The sequence below is a fragment of the Pan paniscus genome, chromosome 4, assembly GCF_029289425.2.
Source record: "Pan paniscus chromosome 4, NHGRI_mPanPan1-v2.0_pri, whole genome shotgun sequence".
NCBI lineage: Eukaryota > Metazoa > Chordata > Mammalia > Primates > Hominidae > Pan > Pan paniscus.
Window position 1 is genome coordinate 78,033,076 of NC_073253.2, and position 24,871 is coordinate 78,057,946.

General features: G+C 42.6%; 1 protein-coding gene across 3 annotated transcripts in view; it reads left to right on the forward strand.

Annotated features, from left to right (window-relative positions):
- MTMR12 (myotubularin related protein 12) overlaps positions 1-24,871 on the forward strand; it is an 85,639-nt gene that overhangs the window by 41,847 nt on the left and 18,921 nt on the right. For all 3 annotated transcript variants that reach the window (XM_034960215.2, XM_034960216.2, XM_063604525.1), the window contains exons 5-10: positions 141-271; positions 2,300-2,393; positions 7,878-8,007; positions 15,334-15,409; positions 21,966-22,072; positions 22,721-22,845. In XM_034960215.2, the coding sequence (XP_034816106.1) occupies positions 141-271; positions 2,300-2,393; positions 7,878-8,007; positions 15,334-15,409; positions 21,966-22,072; positions 22,721-22,845 (663 nt within the window). The remainder of the gene's footprint in view (positions 1-140; positions 272-2,299; positions 2,394-7,877; positions 8,008-15,333; positions 15,410-21,965; positions 22,073-22,720; positions 22,846-24,871) is intronic.

The window sequence follows — 24,871 nt, forward strand, 5'->3', positions numbered from 1 at the left end:
GTCACTTAAAAGTCAGGCAGCACCTTTCCTCTCATTCTTGGGAAGTATCCCTAGAAGTTGATCATCTGCTTCATTTCTTTAGCATTCACTTACTGCTGTGTAACATAATTTCCCTTCCTGATTTCATTGCTGATCTGTAGTGTTTGATGAGAAAAAGAAAACTCTCTTTGGACAACTGAAGAAATACCCTGAGAAGCTCATCATCCACTGCAAAGACCTTCGAGTGTTCCAGTTTTGTCTGAGGTACACAAAGGAAGAGGAAGTCAAAAGGGTAACTAGTTGCATGTGTTTTTAGGTTTTATTTCCCATCAGGTTTTCCCCACTAGCTCTAGTTTTTGCTTACGTTGCATGAAGGTTGAGGGGAGGCTTTCACTCTGTGAACTTGAAATTGGTTGTAATCCCATATTCTTTGATTAGAATGTGAAAAGTAATTTGATAAAGCATGCCTGTGTATCATCTTGGCACATGCTACCTTTAATACTTCAATTCATAATGTTTTTATTCCTGGAGCCACTAAATGGTGGGAGGTGGTAAACCAGGTCAGGAGGCGGTAGGGGAAAATGAAGAAAGGATGAGACAGCTAAAAGTTTATCCCTATTCTCCCACCTCTGACAGTCTTTCCAAAAGACAGTAGTGTTGGAGAATTCCAACTTCTATGAGTAAATGAGTTTACCTCTGGGAGGTAGTAGTTGTGCATGGAAAGGAGGAAGTATACAGGTCAGATGAGCAAAGCCAAATAATCAGACATGCTTTTAGAGACTAAGTAAACATAATCTCCTAGTAGCCACAGCAAGTTGAGATATGCAACTAGGTGAACTCAGAAAGTGGTTGTATCAATTTGATGTTTGTTGTAATTTCCAAGATTTTTTTTTTCTTTTTTTTTTTGAGACCGAGTCTCACTCTGTCACCCCGGCTGAAGTCCAGTGGTATCCAAGATTTCTCTTACTAAGATATTGATCTCAGACTTTTCCCTCTGATGGTATAAATACATCAGGGGAAACCTATCCGGAGGCCTGTTCATGTATACTGTCTTGGCTGCAGTGAGTTTGCACACTTAGTGGTAACTCCTTAATTTCCTTTAAGTAGTGTGGTAGTTCAGTTAGAATAATAAACATAACTGATATCTATTCTGAGCAACAAAAGAGTATAGATATAGAAAATTTCCTGAGAAGGCAGAAACTTCAATTTGAACAATGGTTTTAGTCACTTAACCAAATATACTTTAGTTTCACACGAAACAGAAAGCGTGATAGATTGATTTCTTTCCCTTATCTTCCATAAGAAGATCCTAAAGGCCTCAACAATGGATCAGAACAGCTGTGCCTTGGTTATAATCCAATATCAGCTGTACGTCTTTGACATGTCAGAGTTTTGGAGTATCTGACTTAATGTGGCACTTACGTTTTTTAGCACTTTGTTTTTGAGAAATTAGACTATGTTTTAAAATTTTCCCTAGAAATTCAGAGTTCTTAGAAAACCTGACACACTGGGCTGGGCATGGTGGCCAATGCCTGCAATCTCAGCACTTTGGGAGGCCGAGGTGGGTGGATCACCTGAGGTCAGGAGTTCGAGACCAGCCTGACCAACATGGCGAAACCCTGTCTCTACTAAAAATACAAAAAACTAGCCGGGCGTGGTGGCGCATGCCTATAATCGCAGCTACTCAGGAGGCTGAGGTAGGAGAATCACTTAAACCCAGGAGGTGGAGGTTGCAATGAGCAACAAGAGTGAAACTCTGTCTCAATAACAGTAATAATAATAATAATAGGCTGGGCAGGATGGTTCATGCCTGTAATTCCAGCACTTTGGGAGGCTGAGGCAGGTAGATCACTTGAGGTCAGGAGTTCAAGACCAGCCTGGCCAACATAGCGAAACCCTGTCTCTACTAGAAATACAAAGATTAGTCAGGCGTGATGATGCAGGCCTGTAATCCCAGCTACTCTGGAGGCTGAGGCAGGAGAATCGCTTGAACCCAGGAAGCAAAGCTTGCAGTGAGCCAAGATCATGCCACTGCACTGCAGCCTAGGCAGCAGAGCGAGACTGTCTCAGAAAAAAAAAAAGTTAAAAATAATAAAAATTTTTAAAAAAGAAAGAAAACCTGACAAAATGGTTAGCATCCTGTTGATTTGCCATTATTCCAAAAAGCTAATGTCATAGATACAGATCTCAAATGAGAATTAATATGTCGTCCATTGGAACCCCTTTGGCATGACTGAGAACTTAGACACCTTGACTCTTGTCTTTGTTAGTGTTTATCTGTCAAAAGCATAACTATATCCATTGTTCGATTCTTTTTTAGATTGTCAGTGGCATAATTCATCATACCCAGGCTCCTAAACTGCTTAAACGATTATTTCTGTTTTCCTATGCGACTGCTGCACAAAACAATACAGGTAAATATCTTCTGGGTTCTAATTTGAGGGTAAGCAGAAGCCTTCCAATTCCCACCTGAAGCCAGTGGGGGAGAACACATCTATGGGTTGTTTTGTTTTTTCCTGTCTCCTCTACCAATTGGTCACCCCTTGCTTGAGTGATTCATTTAGATATCTACATTTTCTTTCCGGTGATCTTTTTTTTTTTTTATTTTAAAGATGGAGTCTCGCTTTGTAGCCCAGGCTGAAGTACAATGGCATGATTTTGGCCCACTGCAATTTCCGCCTCCCGGGTTCAAGCAATCCTCATGCCTCAGCCTCCTGAATAACTGGGATTACAGGTGCCCACCACCATGCCTGACTAATTTTTGTATTTTTGGTAGAGATGAGGTTTCTCCATGTTGGTCAGGCTGGTTCCAAACTCCTGACCTCAAGTGATCCATCCACCTCAGCCTCCCAAAGTGCTGGGATTACAGGTGTGAGCCACTGGGCCAGGCTTCCTGTGATCTTTGTTTACCTTCTTTTAGGTTTGTTTGCTTGCTTTTTGCAAGGGATTGTTTGATTGGTTGCATTTTATGAAAGATAAGATCGAGGTCCAGATACAGTTGCTCATGCCTGTGATCCCAGCACTTCAGGAAGCCGAGGTGGGTGGATCACGAAGTCAGGCGATCAAGACCATCCTGGCAACCTGGTGAAACCCTGTCTCTACTAAAAATACAAAAATTAGCTGGGCATGGTGGCACATGCTTGTAATCCCAGGTACTTGAGAGGCTGAGGCAGGAGAATCGCTTGAACCTGGGAGATGGAGGTTGCAGTGAGCTGAGATTGCACCACTGCACTCCGGCCTGGCAATAGAACCAGACTCCGTCTCAAAAAAAAAGAAAAGCAAAAATAAGATTAATGTATTATAACTAGGAATGTGAGACTATAGGGAAACAAAATTGAGAAAAGTTTAAAATAACCATGTTTGTCCCTGGGTTTTTCTATTTAAATATGCTTGATTTTATTTCATAAGACCATAGAGAATTTCTTGCATTCTAGGAAGTTTTTAAACAACCAGAGCATACTTTATAGCAAATATTTTAGGGGAAATGGGACAGTTATACATAAGAAGAGCACATCCAGCAACTAATTTAGTAAGACAAAACTTAAAGTTCCAAATGTTTTTCATTCAGTTTGGTGAAAAAGAGAGCAATCTTTTAAGAACAAAACTGGTCATCTGAATTAGCCATTAACAATGCCTAGCATTGGACATGTTTTCACAGATGTCTGTTTTCTTTCTCTTGTTCTTTCACCTCAGTCTGTTCACTTGGTTCTGTCCATTACTCTTTTTTTTTTTTTTTTTTTTTCTGAGATGGAGTCTCCCACTGTTGCCCAGGCTGGAGTGCAGTGGCACGATCTTGGCTCACTGCAACCTCCACCTTCCGGGTTCAAGCAATTCTCCCACCTTAGCCTCCCGAGGAGCTGGGATTACAAACACACACCACCACGCCCGGCTAATTTTTGTATTTTTAGTAGAGACGGGGTTTTACCATGTTGGCCAGGCTGCTCTTGAACTCCTTACCTCAGGTGATCCACGGCCTTGGCCTCCCAAAGTGATGGGATTACAGGTTCAAGGGCCTGTCCGTTACTCTTTTATTTTTCTTCAAGACAGGGTCTTGCTCTGTTGCCCAGGCTAGAGTGCGCTGGTGTGATCTTGGCTCACTGCAACTTCTGCCTCCCAGGTTCAAGCAATTCTCCTGCCTCAGCCTCCTGAGTAGCTGGGATTACAGGTGTGCGCCACCATGCCCAGCTAATTTTTTTGTATTTTTAGTAGAGACGGGGTTTCACCATGTCGGCCAGGCTGGTCTCTAACTCCTGATCTCATGATCCTCCTGCCTTGGCCTCCCAAAGTGCTGGGATTACAGGTGTGAGCCAGCTCGCCCGGCTCCATCCATTACTCTTAACATGAAGCTGATGTTTAGTGATCCTGAGTCCTGTGTACTTTTTGTCAGGGAAGTGGCAGTTTTTTTTGTTGTTGTTGGTTGTTTTTTTTTTTTTTTTTTTTTTTTGAGACGACTCTCACACTGTTACCCAGGCTGGAGTGCAGTGGCGGGATCTCGGCTCACTGCAACCTCCACCTCCTGGGTTTAAGTGATTCTCCTGCCTCAGCCTCCTGATTAGCTAGGATTACAGGCGCATGCCACCACATCTGGCTAATTTTTGTATTTTTGGTAGAGACAGGGTTTCACTATGTTGGCCAGGCTGGTTTCGAACTCCTGACCTGAAGTGATCTGCCCGCCTTGGCCTCCCAAAGTGCTGGGATTACAGGCATGAGCCACCGCGCCCAGCCTAGCAGTTTCTTTTAAAAAGCACACAAGGCTTTGTCATAAGGCTTTCTGGAAGGCAGAGTTGCTTTGTCACTATCCATTCTTTTAGTAAATATGTATTGACTGCTTGCTGTAAGCCAGGTTCTGTGGGTATATGGAGATAAACAGGACTAAATCCTTGCCCTCAAGAAGAGTAAAGTCAAAACAAAAACAAAAACAAAAAAAACGTAAAGTCATGTAGGAGAGGAAGCTGAGTGATGTGTCCTCTGTGGAGGCGCCCACCCTCTGGGGGAGGGTGGACTATCGAGGGGAGAAGTCTGGGCCTTAGCAGATAGTGGAGCATCTGGTAGGCTTAAAGGAGTATTTTGGGCAGAGGGATTGGCGTGTATAGAGATGTGGCTATCTCAGAGAGCATGCTGCATTTTGGGAGCTATGGTGATTTCATAGAAAAGGTATAGATAGGTTTTGGTGTCCATTTGACCTGTGTTCAAATCCTGGCCTTGCTGTTTTCCAGCTGTGTGATCCTGGGGATGACACTTAACTCTGTTAAAATAAGAAAACCTCTGCTTTCTTATTTTAAAAATAGCAGCAATAAGTCTTGTGAGAATTATAAATTGTTAATGGATGGCACATAAGGTGCAGTCATTAATTGGGAATTAATTAAGAGTAAAACTGCATATTATTGAGGACAGATTATGCTTAGAGAATTACACTGACATAAAATACACTTCCCAGTAATATTAGGTTGAACATAAAATTTATCCCTTAATTCATTCAGTTTATCTTTGTGAATGACAGATTTTTACTGCAGCTATATATACAAGTGCTGATTAACTGGGTGCTGTCTTAGAGTTTGTGGCAATATGACATATACAAATATGACTTGTTGATTGCTATAATTTGTATAAACATTTATTGAGTGCACATTTGCAAAATCATATCTATTTTCAGGAATTCTGATTTTCCTTGTATCCTGATTTTTGTTCTGTACCCAGCATAGGACACTTTCTCGGCCTGCCAACATATGTGGATTAGCATGCCAAAACCCTTACCTTGATCAACCTTGGCAGTTTCATTACCTTCTGGTGGCTTTTTGTGCCTGAGGCCCAGGATATGTATTAATAGCATCTTTTATTCTGATTTAATTCCACTCTTCTTCTACTTCCTTCCAGCCCTCATTTGTTTTGAGAAGTAAAGGTTATAACTCATGGATGCTAATTGACCAAATAGCTTTTTCATTGAATAGGGGTTTGTAGAGGTGGGTGTTTTGCAATTTGAATACCTTTAATTATTCCCTGGCTTCATAATTCACAAATGTGTTTTGGTTGGAAGGTCCTAAATGTTTCTGACATGGCATTTTAGGGAAGGACTTCCTTGTATTGCCTAGAAGATGGCCTACTGTGGTAAATGGGAATGTTGTTACTACCTTATATCCATGGGGATTTTTTTTTTTTTTTTTTTTGGTGGGGTTTGGAGGGGCAGGATTAGAACTTTATGGAAATTTCTTTTATAGTTTCCTGGGTTTGAATCCCAGTTCCATCATTGCCTAGCTTTGTGACGTAGGCAAGTTACTTGACCTTTCTGTGCTATATCTGTAAAATGGAGGAAATGATCTTACCTATTGTATTATCTATTCTATAGGGTTGTGAGGATTGAGTTAATAAAATGTAATATAGGCTGGGCGTGGTGTTGCATACCTGTAATCCCAGCACTTTGGGAGGCCGAGGTGGGTGGATCATGAGGTCAGGAGTTCAAGACCAGTCTGGCCAAAATGGTGAAACCCCGTCTCTACTAAAAATACAAAAATTAGCCAGGCGTGTTGGTGGGTGCCTATAATCCCAGCTATTCAGGAGGCCGAGGCAGGAGAATTGCTTGAACCTGGGAGGCAGAGGTTGCAGTGAGCTGAGATCACGCCGCTGCACTCCAGCCTGGGCGAAAGAGCGAGACTCCGTCTCAAAAAAAAAAAAAAAAAAGTAATATGCTCAGAACAGTACCTGGTACCTAGTAAGTGCTATATAAGCACTATTATCATCATCATTATTCTTATTTTTGCTATGATCTGGTTTTATGAAAAGGAGCTGGGGTAGTTTTTGTAAACCCTTCGTTTTTCCCAGAAGGCTTGGTTTTTTTAGATGTGCAAAGACTTGAACTATTTGTGATAGAATTTGTGTATATACTCAAGACTATTGTGGTACATGTGTAAATACCCGGCAAGCAGTGCTGTGGCTTGGGAGAAGACCAAGGACACATCTGCTAGGCTGCAAGAGCGGTGCTCCAGGGCATTTTGTCCTAGCAGGTAGTGGCAGGGCCGGGTTGGGGATAGAAGTACGTACCCATAACCATGATTCAGCCTTGGCTAGCAGGCCCTGATCCTCACCATGGCCATCATCTGTTTATGGCCTTCAGGAACCGGTTGTCACACTAGACAAATCCTCTTACAAGCAGTGCATCTTCAAACTGAAGGAGGATTTACATTGAAGATCCTGAGATACTATTCAAATTAGTTGGCCGTCTTATGCACACATTGGCAGGGCTAAAAATATTTTGTCACTTTAGCATTTGTGCCAAGCCTGTCTTTTAGTGCTTCACATGATCTTTTTGTGTTATATAAATTAACTCATGGTCAGATGACTAGAAATGGAGCTATAAATTACTTTTCCAAGGAATGGAACTCAGTTCCTACAATGTAAAAAGACAGAGCTGGCCCGGCGCGATGGCTCACTCCTGTAATCCCAGCATTTTGGGCACCTGAGGCAGGTGGATCACTTGAGGTCAGGAGTTTGAGGCCAACCTGGCCAACATGGTGAAACCCCGTCTCTACTAAAAATACAAAAATTAGCCATATGTGGTGGTGCGTTCCTGTAGTCCCAGCTACTCAGGAGGCTAAGGCGGGAGAATCACTTTAACCTGGCAGGCGGAGGTTGCAGTAAGCCGAGATGGCACCACTGGCCACTGCACTCCAGCAGGGGCAATAGAGCAAGACTCCATCTCAAAAAAAAAAAAAAAAAGACTCAGTCATAATTTTGGATTAATGACAAAAAATGGAACAAGGTTAGGATTAAGCAATCAATTCATTCTGCTTGGATAAAAATGGGCTTAGTGGAGGAAACCAAAACCCAAGGAGGGACTTTCACATAATAAAAGCACCAGTGCTTCATGGAAAGATTTTATTGTCTTTTACATTTTGTTCTCTTAGTCACTGATCCCAAGAACCATACCGTAATGTTTGACACACTTAAGGACTGGTGTTGGGAACTGGAACGGACCAAAGGCAACATGAAGTACAAAGCAGTGAGTGTCAACGAAGGCTATAAAGTCTGTGAGAGGTAAGCTTTCCATGCTGGGCACATGCTGTACAATTCACCCATTAAAAGTGTACAGTGTTTTTTAGTATATTCACAGGGTTGTGCAGTCATCACCACAGTCAATTTAGAACATTTTCATCATCCCAAAGAGAAATTCCATACCCATTGGCTGTCACTCCCCATTTTCCCCGAATACCTCTCTTTCTTCCCCAGTCCTAAACAACCACTAATCTACTTTCTATCACTATAGACTTGCCTGTTGTGAACATTTCATATAAATGGAATCATATCATATGTGATCTTTTATGACTTGCTTCTTTCACTTAGCATGATGTTTTCAAAGTCTGTTTATTTTGCAGCTTGTATCAGAATCTCATTCTTTTTTATTGCCAAGTAATGTTCCATAATGTGGATATAGCACATTTAATTTATCCATCTATTAGTTGATGGACTATTGGATTATTTTCACTTTTTGGCTCTTTGAATAATGTTTTTTGGTTTTTTGTTTTTGTTTTTGTTTTTGTTTTTGTTTGAGACAGGGTCTTGCTCCGACACCCATGCTGCACCATGCTGGAGTGCAGTGGTGCCATCTCGGCTCACTGCAACCTCTGTCTCGGCTCAAGTGATTCTCCCACCTCAGCCTCCTGAGTAGCTGGGACCACAGGCGTGCACCACCATGCCTGTCTAATTTTTCTGCTTTTTGTAGAGATGGGGTTTCACCATGTTGCCCAGGCTGGTTTTGAACTCCTGGGCTCAAGCGATCCTCTCACCTCGGCCTTCCAAACTTCTAGGATTACAGGCATGAGCCATCATGCCTGGCCATGAATAATATTGATATGAACATTCAATTATAAATTTTTGTGTAGATGTATGTTTTTATTGTTCTTGGGTATATTACCTAGAAGTGGACTGCCAGATCCTGTGGAAATTTGTGTTTACCCTTTTGAGGAACTCACAGACTTTTTCACAGAGACTGTTCCATTTTATATTCCTACCAACAGTGTATGAGAGTTTCTTTCTCCACATCAATACTAGCTTTTTATTATGTACTTATTTATTATTCATTTTAAGACAGGGTCTCTCTCTGTCCCCCAGGCTGGAGTGCAGTGGCGTGATCTCGGTCCACTGTAAGCTCCGCCTCCTGGGTTCACACCATTCTCCTGCCTCAGCCTCCTGAGTAGCTGGGACTACAGGCACCTGCCACCACGCCTGGCTAATTTTTTGTGTTTTTAGTAGAGACAGGGTTTCACCCTGTTAGCCAGGATGGTCTCGATCTCCTGACCTTGTGATCTGCCCGCCTCAGCCTCCCAAAGTGCTGGGATTACAGATGTGAGCCATTGCGCCCGGCCTTTTTCTTCCCTTTTATTGAGCACTTCTTTTATTTATTCACCAAAAATTTTTGAGTGCCTTCCATTTGCTTGGCAGTGTCCTAGCTATTAGAGATGGCAGCAGTCAACAGGGCACCTGAAAACCTCTGCCCTCTTGGAGCTATCATTCTGGAGGGAAGAAGATGATGGTAGAATAAAGAAGTAAATTATAGCATGTTAAAAGAGAAGTGCTATGGAGAAAAACAGATCCAGCACATGGTTAGGGAGTGCTGGAGGTGATGGTGGGAGGGTTGGTCAGGAAGGTTTTACGTGGTGGAAGTAAGGTTTTGCATGGTGGCTTGTGAGCATAGTCGTAAAGGAAGTGAAAGCTTGAGTCAGAGGACACCCAAGGGAGGAGCATTCCAGGTGGAGGGAGGAGTAAGAGCAAAGGCCTGGGGGAGGAACAGCAAGGTGCCCAGGGATGGGGGAGGAGCAAGCTAGGAAGAGGAGTGGGAGATGATGGGCCCAGAGACTTTGATGGGAGGACAGTGAGAGGGAGGCTGAGCAGAAGCAGACATGATCTGACCTACATGTTTTTTTGAGACTGAGTCTCACTCTGTCACCCAGGCTGAAGTGCAGTGGTGCTACCTCAGCTCACCGCAACCTCTGCCTCCTGGGTTCAAGTGATTCTCCTGCCTCAGCCTCTTGAGTAGCTGGGATTACAGGCACCTGCCACGACGCCCCACTAATTTTTGTATTTTTAGTAGAGATGGGGTTTCACAATGTTGGCCAGGCTGGTCTTGAACTCCTGACCTCAAGTGATCTGCCTGCCTCAGCCTCCCAAAGTGCTGGGATTACACGCGTGAGCCACTGCGCCTGGCTGACCTACATTTTTAAAGCATGACTGTATAATCTGTTTTCAGAAACTTGAATGTTATCATTTTGGAACATACTCCCTAACACCCTGCTAACAGATTCATACAACTTTGTATTTTTGTAGAGCTCTTTGTATCATGGTTCTGATAGGCCTCTTCAGTAATCAGTTTTGATTCTGATCACTCTCAGTATTTATCACGTTGCTGCCACTGGCCCCCCTCCCCCCCGCCCTGCAGTGCCTTCACAGTGTGAGCTGTGGTGGCAGTGGGGAAGGGCCTGCCAGGGTCCTGACCCCCACCAAGAACCTCATTGTCAGCCACACCCTGTTCTTTTCTCTTTCCTGGTTTTAAAGCTTGAAAGGATAAAGCTAGCTCTTGCTCAGAAAGAAGTTAGAAACCCCTGCTCCTAGGAGATGATAGTTTGTAATAAGATGTTGATACTAACATAAGTTCCCAGAATTGTTTTTAAAAAAAAATCCTGCCACATACTAATCAGTTGGCATTTGCATAGGTGTTAGCATGTCAGAAATATACAGGAAAAGCTGTGGTTTGTTTCACTCCAGACCACTGTAGTCGCTGCTCCGTGGTCTCCCCCATCCACTGGTGCCCCAGCATCCATTCTCCATGTCGCATGCCAAGCAGGCTACTCCACACGCATCTCATGGCACTTGTCCCTGGCTTCAGTGGCTTCCTGCTGTTCTTGGTATAGAACAGAGCCCTCAACAAGCACTCTCAAGGCCCTTCATGGTTTGACTGCAGCTTTGTGTCCCACCCCTCTGGCCATACTGACCTCCCTGCCACAGGTCTTACCCACAGGCTCCTGTCTGGAAGTCCTTTTTGCTTCTAGCTGCACAAGTATAATTAACTCCGCTTCATCAGTCGGATCTTACCCCAGGTACCGCTTTTTTTTTTTTTTTTGGAGACTGAGTTTCACTCTGTCACCCAGGCTGGAGTGCAGTGGTGTGATCTCGGCTCACTGCAACCTCCGCCTCCCAGGTTCAAGCGATTCTCCTGCCTCAGCCTCCCAAGTATCTGGGATTACAGGCATGCGCCACCACGCCCAGCTAATTTTTGTATTTTTGGTGGAGACGGGGTTTCACCATGTTGGCCAGGCTGGTCTTGAACTCCTGACCTCAAGTGATCCGCCTGCCTCAGCCTCCCAAAGTGCTGGGATTACAGGCTTGAGCCACTATGCCCAGCCCCAGGTACCACTTAAGTTACAAGCTTTTCCAAGGCTAAGTCAGGTGTCCTTGTGAGTTTTCATTGCACTATCTGCCCCTCTTCACAGCGTTTCCTGCAATGGCAAGTTTGTTGTTATTTTGTATCATCATTTGGTTAATGTGAGTTTCTGCAACCTACAGCTCTGTGAAGTTAAAGGATGCTGTTTTTGCCCATTGTTATGTCCTCTGTATAACACGGTGGCTGGCTTCTAAGAGGAGCTCAATAAATAGGAGACAGAAGGAAAAGCCCCATTTGTATTTAGAGGGGGACCTGCGTCAGTTTGGGTAAGAACAAGGAACTGTCTACTTCACTTTCCCACAAGGTCAGAGCTGGCTATTCTGGTACCACAGGTCTCTTCCTTCTCTTTTTCATTCTCCTCCTAACAAACCTTTCTCCCATCCCACTTCCCTGTAAACGCATAGGATGGTATGTGGCTCTGTGGAGTGTGTACCACACAGAGGGACCTAGGAGCTGTTGCTGGCACAGAAGACATTGCTGTTCTGGGAGGTTGTGCCTGAGTAGATACACAATTTTCCATGAGTAAAGTCATCTGGTATTTGCAGGAACTGTTTACTTTGTGTTCTAAGCTCATCTTAATGACTGAAATGACTGCTTTCCAAGGAGGGAGGATTGATTGCTTGTGTCCAATGGGAATGTCACAGTGGGGACTCCATGGAATCCACCTGGAATTAAGTGGTCAGGAGAGGACACCCTCCACACCTCTCACTGACTGCAGTGCTCTTCGTCTCTGTACAGCCTTCTCTGCTGGGTGATGGATGGGATATTTGCCAATACATTTGGTTCTGACTTTTTTTTTTTTTTTTTTTTGTGAAAGACCATCTATAAGAAAACTCACCGATGAACTAACAGTGTAAAATATTCAACCTCACTAGTTGGGGAAGACATGGAAATTTTTTAAAACCGTGGGGCCCCAGTCCAGCTTTATAGCATGAGCCACTGAGGAAGGAACTCAGGATCTGGTTTAAACAACTGCACAGATGACTGTCCTGAAAAGGTTGAGAAACAGTGGCCTGTTTGTAAGCTACCATCTAGAGCAGTGCAACTCCGTTTAATGTGTGTCTAATCACTGGAGGCTCTTGTCTAATATTCAGCATCTGACTCAGTAGGTTGGGGGAGGCTAGAGCGTCTGCAGTCCTCATCAGCTTCCAGGTCATGCTGCTGAAACTGTGAGTAGCAGGATCTTCTGGAACAACAGTGTTCATCCCAACTGCTTACCTGGAGAGCTTTTAAGCTTCTGATTTAATAGTTCTTGGATGGAGCCTGGACATTGGTAATCTTTTAATCTTCCCACTTGATTTGAATGAGCAGCCTGAGTTTAAGAGCAGTTGATCTGTGGAGAGGTTTTTACTTCAATGACTACACCTGAAAAAGGGATGCCTTACCAGTCACCCATTCAGGCAGACTTATAAGAAAATATTTCAAGTACTTCAGAACTTCAGAAGGCAAACATTCTTCACAGTTTTGATGGTTTGAAGTGTCTTAGTGACCATTAGTTTCCAAACCTGGTTTTCTATCACAATCTTATTGGAACTTTTTCTTCATTAATTACTTTTAAGATTTTTTGGTTTTGGATTTTTTTTTTGAGACAGGGTCTCACTGTGTCACCCAGGCTGGAGTGCAGTGGCACGATCTCTGCTCACTGCAACCTCTACCCCCTGGGCTCAAGCGATTCTTCCACCTCAGTCTCCTGAGTAGCTGGGACCATAGGTGCCCACCACTATGCTCGGCTCAATTTTTTATATTTTATATGACTACAAAAAACTTATATCTACATTTTATTTATATTTGTATTTTTATATTTTTAGTAGCGAGGGGGATTTTGCCATGTTGCCCAGGCTGGTCTTGAACTCCTGAACTCAGGTGATATTACAATGTGAGCTACCATGCCCAGTCCAAGTTTTTTGTTTGTTTGTTTGTTTTTTTGAGACAGAGTTTTGCTCTGTTGCCCAGGCTAGAGTAGAGTGGCGCAATCTTGGCTCACTGCAAGCTCCACCTCACAGGTTCAGCGATTCTTCTGCTTCAGCCTCTCGAGTAGCTGGGATTACAGGCGCCCGCCACCATGCCCAGCTAACTTTTGTATTTTTAGTAGATTCAAGGTTTCACCATCTTGGCCAGGCTGGTCTCAAACTCCTCACCTCATGATACACCCACCTCAGCCTCCCAAAGTGCTGGGATTATAGGTGTGAGCCACCATGCCCGGCTGATGATTTTTTAAATGCAAAATTTCAAGTAGTATAAAAGGAAAGAAGATATGATGAATTCCCATTTACCCTAAAATACCCAGACTCAACAGTTATCAACTGATGGCCAATTTTGTTTTCTCTATACCCCACCTGCTTCACCCTCTCTTGGATTATCTTGTTTTAATTTTAATTTTTTAAAGACAGGGTCACCCAGACTTAAGTGCAGTAGCACAGTGATGGCTCATTGCAGCCTTGAATTCCTGGAGGCTCAAGTGATCCTCCCAAGTAGCTGGGACTACAGGTGTGTGCCACTTCGTCCAGCTAATTTTTTTTTAATTTTTTTGTGGAGATGGGGTCTCACTATGTTGCCAAGGCTAGTCTCAAGCTCCTGGCCTCAAGCAGCCCTCCCACCTTGGCCCCCCAAAGTGTTGGGATTATAGGCGTGTGCCACCATGCCTCAGCCTCCCAAAGTGCTGGATTACAGGTGTGAGCCACTGCGTCCAGCCGTGTCTTACAAATTTTTAAACCCTTTCTCTGTCATCTTTTTAATCTTTTTTTTAAAAGTAATCAAGATTAAATGAGATTTGTAGGTTTGTTAAATTGCTTCATCTATAGATTTTCAAGCCATCATATTTTTCTTGCAATATGTTGAAGAAACTTGACTGATAGTTTTCCACAGCCTGGGTTTTGATGATCACATCCCCATGGTGATATTTATTTGTTGCCCCATCTCCTATGAACTGATCTACATCACACATGCAGCATGCATACAAACGCCATTGATTATTTTCCATTGTAACTTAACACCATAAGCACCTTATTTCTTGTGAGGCTTTATTTCAAGCTCTTTGAGGGAAAGATGCTTACAGATTCTTATAGATTCACAGTGATAGAAACTTAGGCAGTTTTCTTATTAACAGAAACCTACATCTGCTGCCTGAGAGATGATGTCCCCAAGTAATTTTGATCTTTCATTCTACCATGTCCTACTACTAAACAAGTTTGTTCTTTTTAGAGACTAAATTTTCTCCTATAGAAGTTGAAGTCCCAATGCTTGGGTTCAGGTCCCAGCTGCACTGTGTGCTAACTAGTTGTGTAACCAGGGAAGAGTCTTAGCAGAATAGTGTCTCAGTTTCTTTATCTGTAAGATGGAAATAATATTACATATCTCATAGAATTGTTGGGAGGATTAAATCGATAAGTAATGTTCAGTACTTATTGGTAAGTATATTAGATAAGAGGTGTTAAGTAATTACAACAGTGGTTGGTACACAGTAGCACTTAAATGTTCTTGTCAGAGCACTTGATAAAATGTCTGGGCAGCAAACCTCATAATTACTGTTTTTCCTATTAGTTTAACTGAAAACAACACAGGTGCTTATATGGCTACTATATGAGAACAATACTCCCAATTTCAGAATTCGATGCTTTTAGGTATCATATTTTCCTATCCCCTCATTTTTGAAAGAGGAAACAGACCCAGAGAGGTAGAATAACTTACCTGGGGTTGTACAGAATTGCAGGCAGAGCCACAGTTTGAACTTAGATTCCCCACTGATTTGTCCAGAGTACTTCACGCCACACTGAAAGCAGCAGTTCCTCTGAGCTGGTTCTGAACAGGGAAATATGGTCCCATCTGCTTAACACTCTGCTTGTATTCATCGTATCCATTGAAGTTGAGCTTTCATATTTTGTGAATTAAGTGTTGTACTAAAACTTGATGACATTTCTTTCTTCTAGATTGCCAGCATACTTTGTTGTCCCCACCCCTCTTCCTGAAGAGAATGTGCAGCGCTTTCAGGGTCATGGCATACCAGTAAGTGCATCTGGGAACCCTAAGAGGTGTGGGTTGTGCATTGGTCTATCCTGGCAAAATGATCCTACTGAAAGCCCTTGGCTTTTGTTCTAGAGTTTGTTTTCAGTCCAAGAACAATCCAAAAATATCTTAGGGACTCCCTAGAAGAGTCTCTTAAACGTCATTGGGACAGAGTTCTAAAGTTTTCACAAATGCACTTGAGTTTTTAGAAGAGACATTAACAGAGCTTTAAGAGGATCATAGATGTGTCTGGTGTTGAAAGCAAGCCCGGTTTAACACCTAAGTCATTTTGAACCTGAGCCAAAGCATGCCAAGGGTAGTAGGATTTAAGCTTCTTTTTGGCCCACACTGTTAATCTTTGTATGGGCATGGTGGTGTTTTCTCCCAGAGACAACATGGAGTGCTTCTTAGTTTTCACAGAATAGAGTGGGATTGGAGCCATATTTAATGTGTCACTGATCAAAGAAAGCAAGACTCTGGCAGTTACTCCGGTTTCTAATTGGTGGTTGGGAATTGCCAGGCCTGCAGGGTATTTAGTAAGGAATGAGAATTATAAATAAGTGCTGTGCTGTGTGCACAGCTGGTTCACCAAAAGGGTCACTCCCATATGGGTGGAGGTATGGTTAAGCAGGGTCACGTGCCCAGAAGCCCATGGAGTCCAAGCAGGTAATGAGTATGACCTTGTGAACCAGAGGCCCTCCGCCTGGTCTAGGGGGACATCTCTTCAGTGCTAGGCAGTATATGCCACATGGGAATATGAGCCAAGTGTTGCCAGATGTCCTGATTTTTCAGGAGAAGCCATAGATACAGATTTTTGTTTTGTTTTGTTTTTATTTTTGTTTTTTTTAGACGGGGTTTCGCTCTTGTTGCCCAGGCTGGAGTGCAATGGCCCAATCTCTGCTCACTGCAGCCTCTGCCTCCCAAGTTCAAGCAATTCTCCTGCCTCAGCCTCCCGAGTAACTGGGATTACAGGCACCCACCACCAGGCCCAGATAATTTTTTGTATTTTTAGTAGAGACGGGGTTTCGCCATGTTGACCAGGCTGGTCTCAAACTCCAGGCCTCAGGTGATCCACCCACCTCGGCCTCCCAAAGTGTTGAGATTACAGGTGTGAGCCACCATGCCTGGCCTAGATACAGATTTTTATGTGAGTTTTCCTAATTTCTAAATATATGTCACTGATTCAGATGTTTAAAAGCATGTTTTGGGGACAGAGTTGGTCACAATGAATAAAATTCATAATTTTTAGTTCTTTATTAAGGACATTCTGAAGGGAAACTTTTTATTTTCTGCTGGTGTGGCAGTGAAGAATACAGTGAGCATCAGTACAGTTGGGTGGCCCTGCCTTGATTGGTACTGTCACCAGCAATTTTACCACCACTGCTTTTGTACCAAAAGTCACCACGGTACATATGACAAATTATATCTTAGCGTTATTATGAAAATAGCTGTGGCCTCTGAGACCACCTGAAAGGATCTTGAGACCTCCCAGCATAGTGTATACTACACTTTGAAAACGGATGCTTTAGAGGAATGAAAATGAGAGTCTCTATATTTCAGTCTTTCATAGAGGGATCTAGAAAAGAGGATATGCTCTGTGGGAAGAAACAGAGATGAACTGTTCACATATGTAGGAATAGGCTACTTCTCCATCCCTGCAGTATATGAAATGTAGATACTCTGCATTCTAGCCAGGCCTTGGGCCTTAGAAGTAGCAAATGTTCTGATAAGATTCGAGTGAGGAGCCTGAGGCATTACTTTGATAGAAACTGTGGGAAGTGCAGGGCGCAGTGGCTCACGCCTATAATCCCAGCACGTTGGGAGACCGAGGCAGGCAGATCGCTTGAACCCGGGAGTTTGAGATCAGCCTGGGCGACAAAGCGAGACTCCATCTCTACAAAAAATTTTTTAAAATTAGCCTGGTAAGGTGGCACATGCCCATAGTCCCAGCTACTCTGGAGTCTGAGGTGGGAGGATCCCTTGAGCCAGGAGTTCGAAGCTGCAGTGAACTGTGATCGTGCCGCTGCACTATAGCCTGGGCAACAGAGTAAGACTCTGTCTCAGAAAGAAAAGAAAAGAAAACTGTGAGAACGTGTTCTCACTTCATTAGTTCTTCCCATATTTATACGTCCTAAAAGTTACAGTGGAGTTTGTGTGAATGGACAGCAAAAAAGTATTACACAAGATGGAATTTATACATCTACCCGGGAAACATAGAGCCCTCAATCTCTCTCTCTCTTTCTCCCTCTCTTTTCTTTTAACATAAAATTTTCATTTGACTGGAACATTTAGATCACCAGAAATGGTCTTAAGCAAATTAAAAGGTAATTTATTTTATATTTGGAATCGGTGAAATTATGTACCTTAACCTAGAATACCCAATCCTTTTAAATGTACACAGTACCACTATAGCCTCTTGTTTTTCGTTTTCTTTAAGACAGGCTTTCTTAACCTAGGCACTATTGACATTTTAGGCCAGATAATTCTTTGTTGTGGGGGGCTGTTATTGTAGAATATATAGCATCAGCACTGCCAGTAGCATTTTCTGAGGTGCCAGTAGCACCCCTATCCCGTGAGTTGTGACAACCAACAAATATGTCCAGGTATTGCCAAATGTCCCCTCGTGGGTGGGGTGGGGGCACAAAATGCAGGTTGAAAACCCCTGCTTTAGGTGATCTGGACTGTTTTCTGTTTAGCATGTGTCTCCTCTGACTCTTAAGAGACTTACAGAAAATGTGACAACTAGTTGATGTGAGTGTCCGTAAGCCCCTCTCTGGCTTCGTCTTTACCTTGTTCTTCTTTCTCTCATTCCTATTGAACCTACTCATATTTACACTTATTCTCCGTGCTTATTTTTGTTGTTAAGAGATAAGAACATCAAACTGTTTTCTCTTAAACCAGATATTTAAGAGATTTGCAAAAACATAAAGCCGTTTATCTTCCTATATGTTTTTGGGTGGAAAATGTTATTTACAGTAACAGGTAATTGGTAATTACTGTTTTAAAATGAATTAGTATTTAAAAGTTTCTCAGTTTTAATTTCTAATGTGGTAAATATCAATAGCTATAGCTTATGTAGACACAAGCTCTTCAGGGTCCTCAGTAATTTTTAAGAACATGAAGGGGTCTAAGATCAAAAAGTTTGAGAACCACTGATCTGCAAGATTGCATGTACATACATTTTCTCTAGGACCTGGCATATAAGCACTCAAATCAATAGTAACAGGTAATTTGCAGTAGGTGCATAGGAAGCTAAGATTGAAGAGATAGTTTGGGGCTAGATTATGAACAGTCGATCTTTCATTTCATTCACAGAATCTTTAAAAATTGTGGTAAAATACACATAACATAAAACTTCCCATAGTGACATTTAGTATATTCTCAGTGTTGTGCAAACATTACCACAGTCTGTTCCAGAACATTTCCACATCTCCATGCTGTCTACCCTGGCTTTTCACCCAGCCTGTTCTTCCCTGCCTTCACTTCTTTTCAAGGAAGACCTGTATAATTGGTCAGTTTTTCATGTCCTTGCCGCTATTCTAAAGGCTTTGGCCGCTGTTCTTCAACCTTGAGTATCTTTTTTTTCCTCTGGGACAAATGAACATTGTTATGGATTATTCAAACCAAACAGCAAACTGTGCTTAACAGACCGTGAAAACCACTGGTGATGCTTTGTCCCGCCCAGCAGTATGCTATTTAACTCTTTTTGGTTCCTATATCATTGTTCTCTGCGTGAACAGGTTTTCATCCCTTTAAGTTTTTTGTATCATTCTTGACTCCCAGTGACGATCTTTTCCCTAGTCCAGTGGGATCCAGGACAGCGACAAGAACTCCCTCAGCTTCCTTCTACTCAGCCTCCTGTTGTTTCTCTCTGGGCTCCCGTTTCCTTCATACAGAATCTGGGTCTCTGGGCTCTTGATTGCCTTGTTTGGAGTCCCGTTCCATGGGCCTTCCCGCTTCCGTGGTTGCCTTTCCCAAGTCTATTCTGCTATGTCTGTTCTTGAAGACATCCTTCTGTCTCCCTTAACCTGAGGCACTTCCTTAGTAGTCAAGCGGCTGTCTTGTTCTGCCTGTACTGCCAAGCATATTTAAAGAGTCTATACTTGTTTTCTTTACCATTTCTTCTTGTAACATGACTTCTACTCCCCACACACTGTGGACATTTCCCTCCCAGAAGTCCTTACGTCGTGTGCAGCCCCAGTTCCCTACATGACTGCAGTGTTTGACTCTGATGACATTGTCTTTTAAGTTCCTGTCCTGGCCTTGGAAACATTGTACTCCCTTGGCCTGCTGACCTCCTTCATGATCCTTTCCTGCTTATGCTGCCTTCTGCCTCAGATTGTAGATGTTCTATTAAAGCTCTGTTTTTGACTCTATTAAGAGAGGGACCTTAAAATGTACCGAATAATGAGTAATCCTTTTTTAAAAAAAACAAATAAGATTAACAAACTGTGATTCTTGCCTATGAAGTCACTCATACTAAGAATTCTGGCCCTCACAGTTCCCAGAGAGAAATTGCAGCAACAGAAGACTTTTTGCTAAATTTCTGTGAGAAGCCTCTTTGACCAGGAACTTTGCTTTTTTCTATTTACTGTTTCACGCAGAGAATAGTAAGGGAGTTGGCCCTTCACGCCTCAGATGAGATGAGACAGTTATGATTAGAAGTTATTACATGTGCCCCAGATGGAAAATGAGTTATAGTTGGATATCACCAAGGGACTATGCTTTCTGCCCTTCTGCTCCAGAAGAGGAGATAAAAAGGGTTAAGAACACTTAGTTTCTTAGAACTCACCATCCAGTCATGGCTAAGAGTATCTCCCCCTTTATCCAAGTGAGCTGCGCCAACTAAGGGGGGCACAATTGCCTGGGCACCAAAATTTCACCACCTTAGGCAGAGAGCTGAAAACTGTATGGTGGTTTCTGCACATCGCTTAGCATGGCATTGAGAAAGGGAATGCAAGAACAGTAAAGGGCCCTTTGATTATCTTACATTCTAACACTTCCACCTCATCATGAATCTTAAAGTGTGGCTTGGCCCCAAGAAAGGAGTTGTTGCTGTTTACAGCAGTTCCTAAAGCAGTTCTGTGTCACTCTGTCCTTGCTCTCTGGCTGGGCTCATCAGCTCCCCCACTGCAGCAGACCATCAGCTCCCATTTCTAGAGTGCCAGGCCTGTTTTCCTCTCATTTTAGGGGCCTCCTGAATATCTCCACACGGAGGTCCTGTTGATGCTAGACACCCAATATGTGCTGATTCCATCACCTTCCCCAGAAATCCCGAACCAGTTCCCCTTTGTGATTTTCTAAGTGTAGTGCACAATATCACCTGGATTGTCATGCCGATCTCTAACTCTCGGTCTACGCCACTGCTAGCATATCCAACACATGGTTTATACCTGGCAGATGAATGGCAAAAAGGTGCTCCCTCTGGGAAGCCGAATTATAAAAGGTCTTTCTTCCAGGTTTATCTTTGAGCCCGGGCCAATGGCTTGGTCAGCAAAGCAAGGGCTGGACCTTAGCCACTCTCAAGCACTTAGCCAGGCCTTTATGCAGGACTCAAAGTCCACAACTGTACTCATCCGTCCAACCAGTCTGTCTTTCTTCTCCATTCTAGCTTCCACTGGCAGATTACTTTGCCCCAAGATCAGTTGTAATCTCCTTTTGTTCCTGAAAAACAAACAAAACCCCCCACTGTAACCTGAAAAAAGCCTGAACACCTTAACCTGTTGCCAAAGCAGAAGAAAGCCTAAACAGCCTCACCTGCCACTGTTGGTCACTCGTGTGACTTCTTTCTCCTTGCCTTGTTTTTGTTGTGCCTTGAAATTTCTTTCTTCAGTTATATAATACATTCTACCTTATTTTATATTCCTAAGCTTATTTCCCTTTTGAAACTAAGCTCTGAAGGTAGACACAGTATCTTAGTATCTTTGTGCCCTCTCACAACCTAATGTGGTGCCTTGGATGTCACAAGTCTTGAATTCAGTTATGTCAAATAGCCAACATTCCATTCTTCCTAGTGTGGATTTTCTCTAATGAGAGTTGCCCCCTTTTTGCCATCCATATACAACACAGCCTTTAGAGTCACACTGCAGCTACTTTTGTACAACTTGGGAAAGTCCTTCCATCTCTCCAAGCCTCAGTTTCTTGCTGTTAAGGGGGATAAATAATCATACCCATCACAGAGAGTTACCATAACAATTAAATGAGTTAATTCATGTAAAATACCTGACATGTAATAAGCTGCACTTGAATGATAGCTACTATCCTAATAATAATAATGTTGTTGTTGTCATCATCTGGGTTACCAGCTGATGATAAGTCAAAAGGTATATGTTAGACCATAAGTCTGTGTCTGACTACCTAGACCTGTTTTATTTTTTCAAACTAAATCATTCTTTTTCATTGTGACTAAATACTCCCAGGCTTAATAAAGTTAAGTATGTCCAGCCATTTCATACTGAAGTTACAGATTTCCCTGTATGCATTTAAATGCTAAGCTTACGTGTCCCCTGTTGGGTTGTGTTTATTGTATCTGGTAAAGCTTTATTTGTTTCTACAGATATGGTGTTGGTCCTGCCACAATGGAAGTGCCCTTTTGAAAATGTCAGCACTGCCCAAAGAACAGGATGACGGCATTTTACAAATCCAAAAGAGCTTCTTAGATGGGTCAGTACTAGTTCTACATTTTGTTCTTGTTCAGTTCTTGTTTTCCAAGAAGCAGGGAACAGCTCTTAGTAGTATGTCTATTTCTGTTTACCTACTGGTAGCTTAATGCTAGGGGAATACAACTTAACAGTGATCATTTTGAGTTAATTTGAAAGAAGTCAGTATAACATAATAATTAAGAGTGTCACCTGCGTCGTTTTTAGAGGTGCACGCTAAAGTCTTCAGCGGGGAGGTGACATGATGTCTGTAATGTTAACCGTTGTCAAATTTAGGTCATGGTACATGTCACAGTACTATTCTACTTTCTACATGTTTCAAATTAAAAAAACAAAACAAAGCAAAAAAACCCAAAGTAGATGAATTTAAAACAAAAAAGAAGGAATAGACTCAGAGTTACATTGCCTTGGTCCAAATCATGGTTCTATCAGTTTATAAATTGGATAATCTTGGGCCAGGCAATTTTACTTTATGCACCTCCATTTCCACACCCATTGACTGGGAACAGGAGTCCTGCAGCAATTGCCTGGTAGGTGAAGATTAAATGGGAGAATGCCTACTGAGCCCTTAACACAGATTGTGGCACATAGTAAATCCTTAAGCAAAATTTGAGTTTGCTCTTCTAATCTCATATTCCTTTTTGATACCTAGAATTTACAAGACCATCCACAGGCCACCCTATGAAATTGTTAAAACGGAAGACCTGTCAAGCAACTTCCTGTCCCTGCAGGAAATCCAGACTGCATACTCTAAATTTAAACAGCTATTTCTGATAGGTGAGAAGAATACTGAGCAAAAACTTTTGTGTTATATGGGAAAAGACATGCCATGCAGATCAGGTGAAAGTTGGTGCCTTTTCCCTGAGTTCCTTACGTTAGTACGCAGAACCCAGGGCTGTGATGTCATGGAGCCAGGGGTCTGGCTGCCATTACCACACTTCCCTCTCCATCTCTCTCCAGGCTTTCCCTCCCCACCTCCTTATTGTGGCAGTGATCACACGGCCACCCTCCTCTTCTCCCCTTCCTCAGCATACCAGTTGCCCAGTGGTGAGCATTTTGGTTTCTTCCTTTAAAAGTTTTTGAACTATGTAGTATTTATATTTGTTGACTTGCAGTAATTTATAAAGTGAATAATGTTCGTTTTCTTCTGTAGACTTTTTCCCAAAGTGGAAATACTTTAATTTTTTTCCCCTGATTGGGAATATACAGTTTCTAACAATATTAAAAGTTCTACCAGAAATGTACAAAGTAGAAAATGAAATATGCCTGTCCCAGCTACCCCCATTTTCCTGCCCAGGCTGCCTACTGGTGCCTCATATTTAATACTGCTCAGTCACTCATTGATTCTCTTCATTCTGGAATGAGTCTTTACGCTCTGAGATTTGTCATGCCTATAGATAACTTTTCCTAACTTGGACATTGTTTTTTGAGACAGGGTGTCACCTCTGTCATCCAGACTGGAGTGCAGTGGCATGATCACAGCTCACTGCAACCTTAAAACTCCCAGGCTCAAGTGATCCTCCCACCTCTGCCTCCCAAGTAGCTGGGATTACAGGCACACACCTCCTCACCTGGCTAATTTTTGCATTTTTTGTAGAGACAGAGTCCCATCATGTTGCCCAGACTGATCTTGAACTCCGGGGCTCAAGCGATCCTCCCACTTTGGCCTTGCAAAGTGCTGGGATTATAGGCATGAGCCGCTGCCTGGACTAACTTGGACTTTTTAGCCTAGCAAATTCTTAACTGTTTTGGGATTCATTCAGTGACATTTATTGAGTTTCCATTGAACAAGGGGTCTTCAAAAAGTTCATGGAAAATGTATATTATGAAAAAACTATGCATGAATTCCAAAACTTTTTTACCCCAAAATAACTCATACTAACTTACTATAACATGCCTGAGCAGGATCTGGTTTGAGGAGCTAAGAAGGGTAAGAAATTAGTTTGAAAACAGGCCCTATTAGAGCAACATGAATTCTGCTGAAATTGAAGCAAAAACAAATATTGAATTTATGGTGAAGCTTGGGTGGAAGAATGGTGAAATTATTGATGCTTTAGAAAAAGTTTACGGGGACAGTGCCCCAAAGAAATCAGCAGTTTACAAATGGACAACTCATTTTTAAGAAGGAGCAGATGATGTTGAAGATAAAGCCTGCAGTGGCAAACTGTCCACGTTAATTTGCGAGGAAAAAATTAATCTTGTTTCTGCCCTAATTGAAGAGGACCGACAGCAGAAGAAACAATAGTCAACTCCATAGACATCTCAGTTGGTTCAGCCTACACAATTCTGACTGAAAGGATAAAGTTGAGCAAACCTACTTGCTGGGCGCAGTGGCTGACGCCTGTAATCCAGCGCTTTGGGAGGCTGAGACGGGCGGATCACTTGAGTTCAGGAATTTGAGACCAGCCCGGCTAACATGGCGAAACCCATCTCTGCTAAAAATACAAAAATTAGCCGGACGTAGTGGTGGGTGCCTGTAATCCCAGCTACTTGGAGGGGCTGAGGCAGGAAAATGAACCCAAGAGGCGGAGGTTGCAGTGAGCCAAGATCACGCTACTGCTCTCCAGCTTGGGTGACAGAGCAAGACTCCATCTCAAAAAAAAAAAAAAAAAAAAAAAACTGTCTACTCAATAGGCACTGAAACCATTGTGCCCAAATCAGCTTCAGATGAGAGCAGAGCTTTCAACAGAAATTTTAAATAAGTGGGATCAAAATCCTGAAGCATTTCTTTGAAGAATTGTAACAGGAGAAGAAACATGGCTTTACCAGTACAATCCTGAAGACAAAATACAATCAAAGCAAT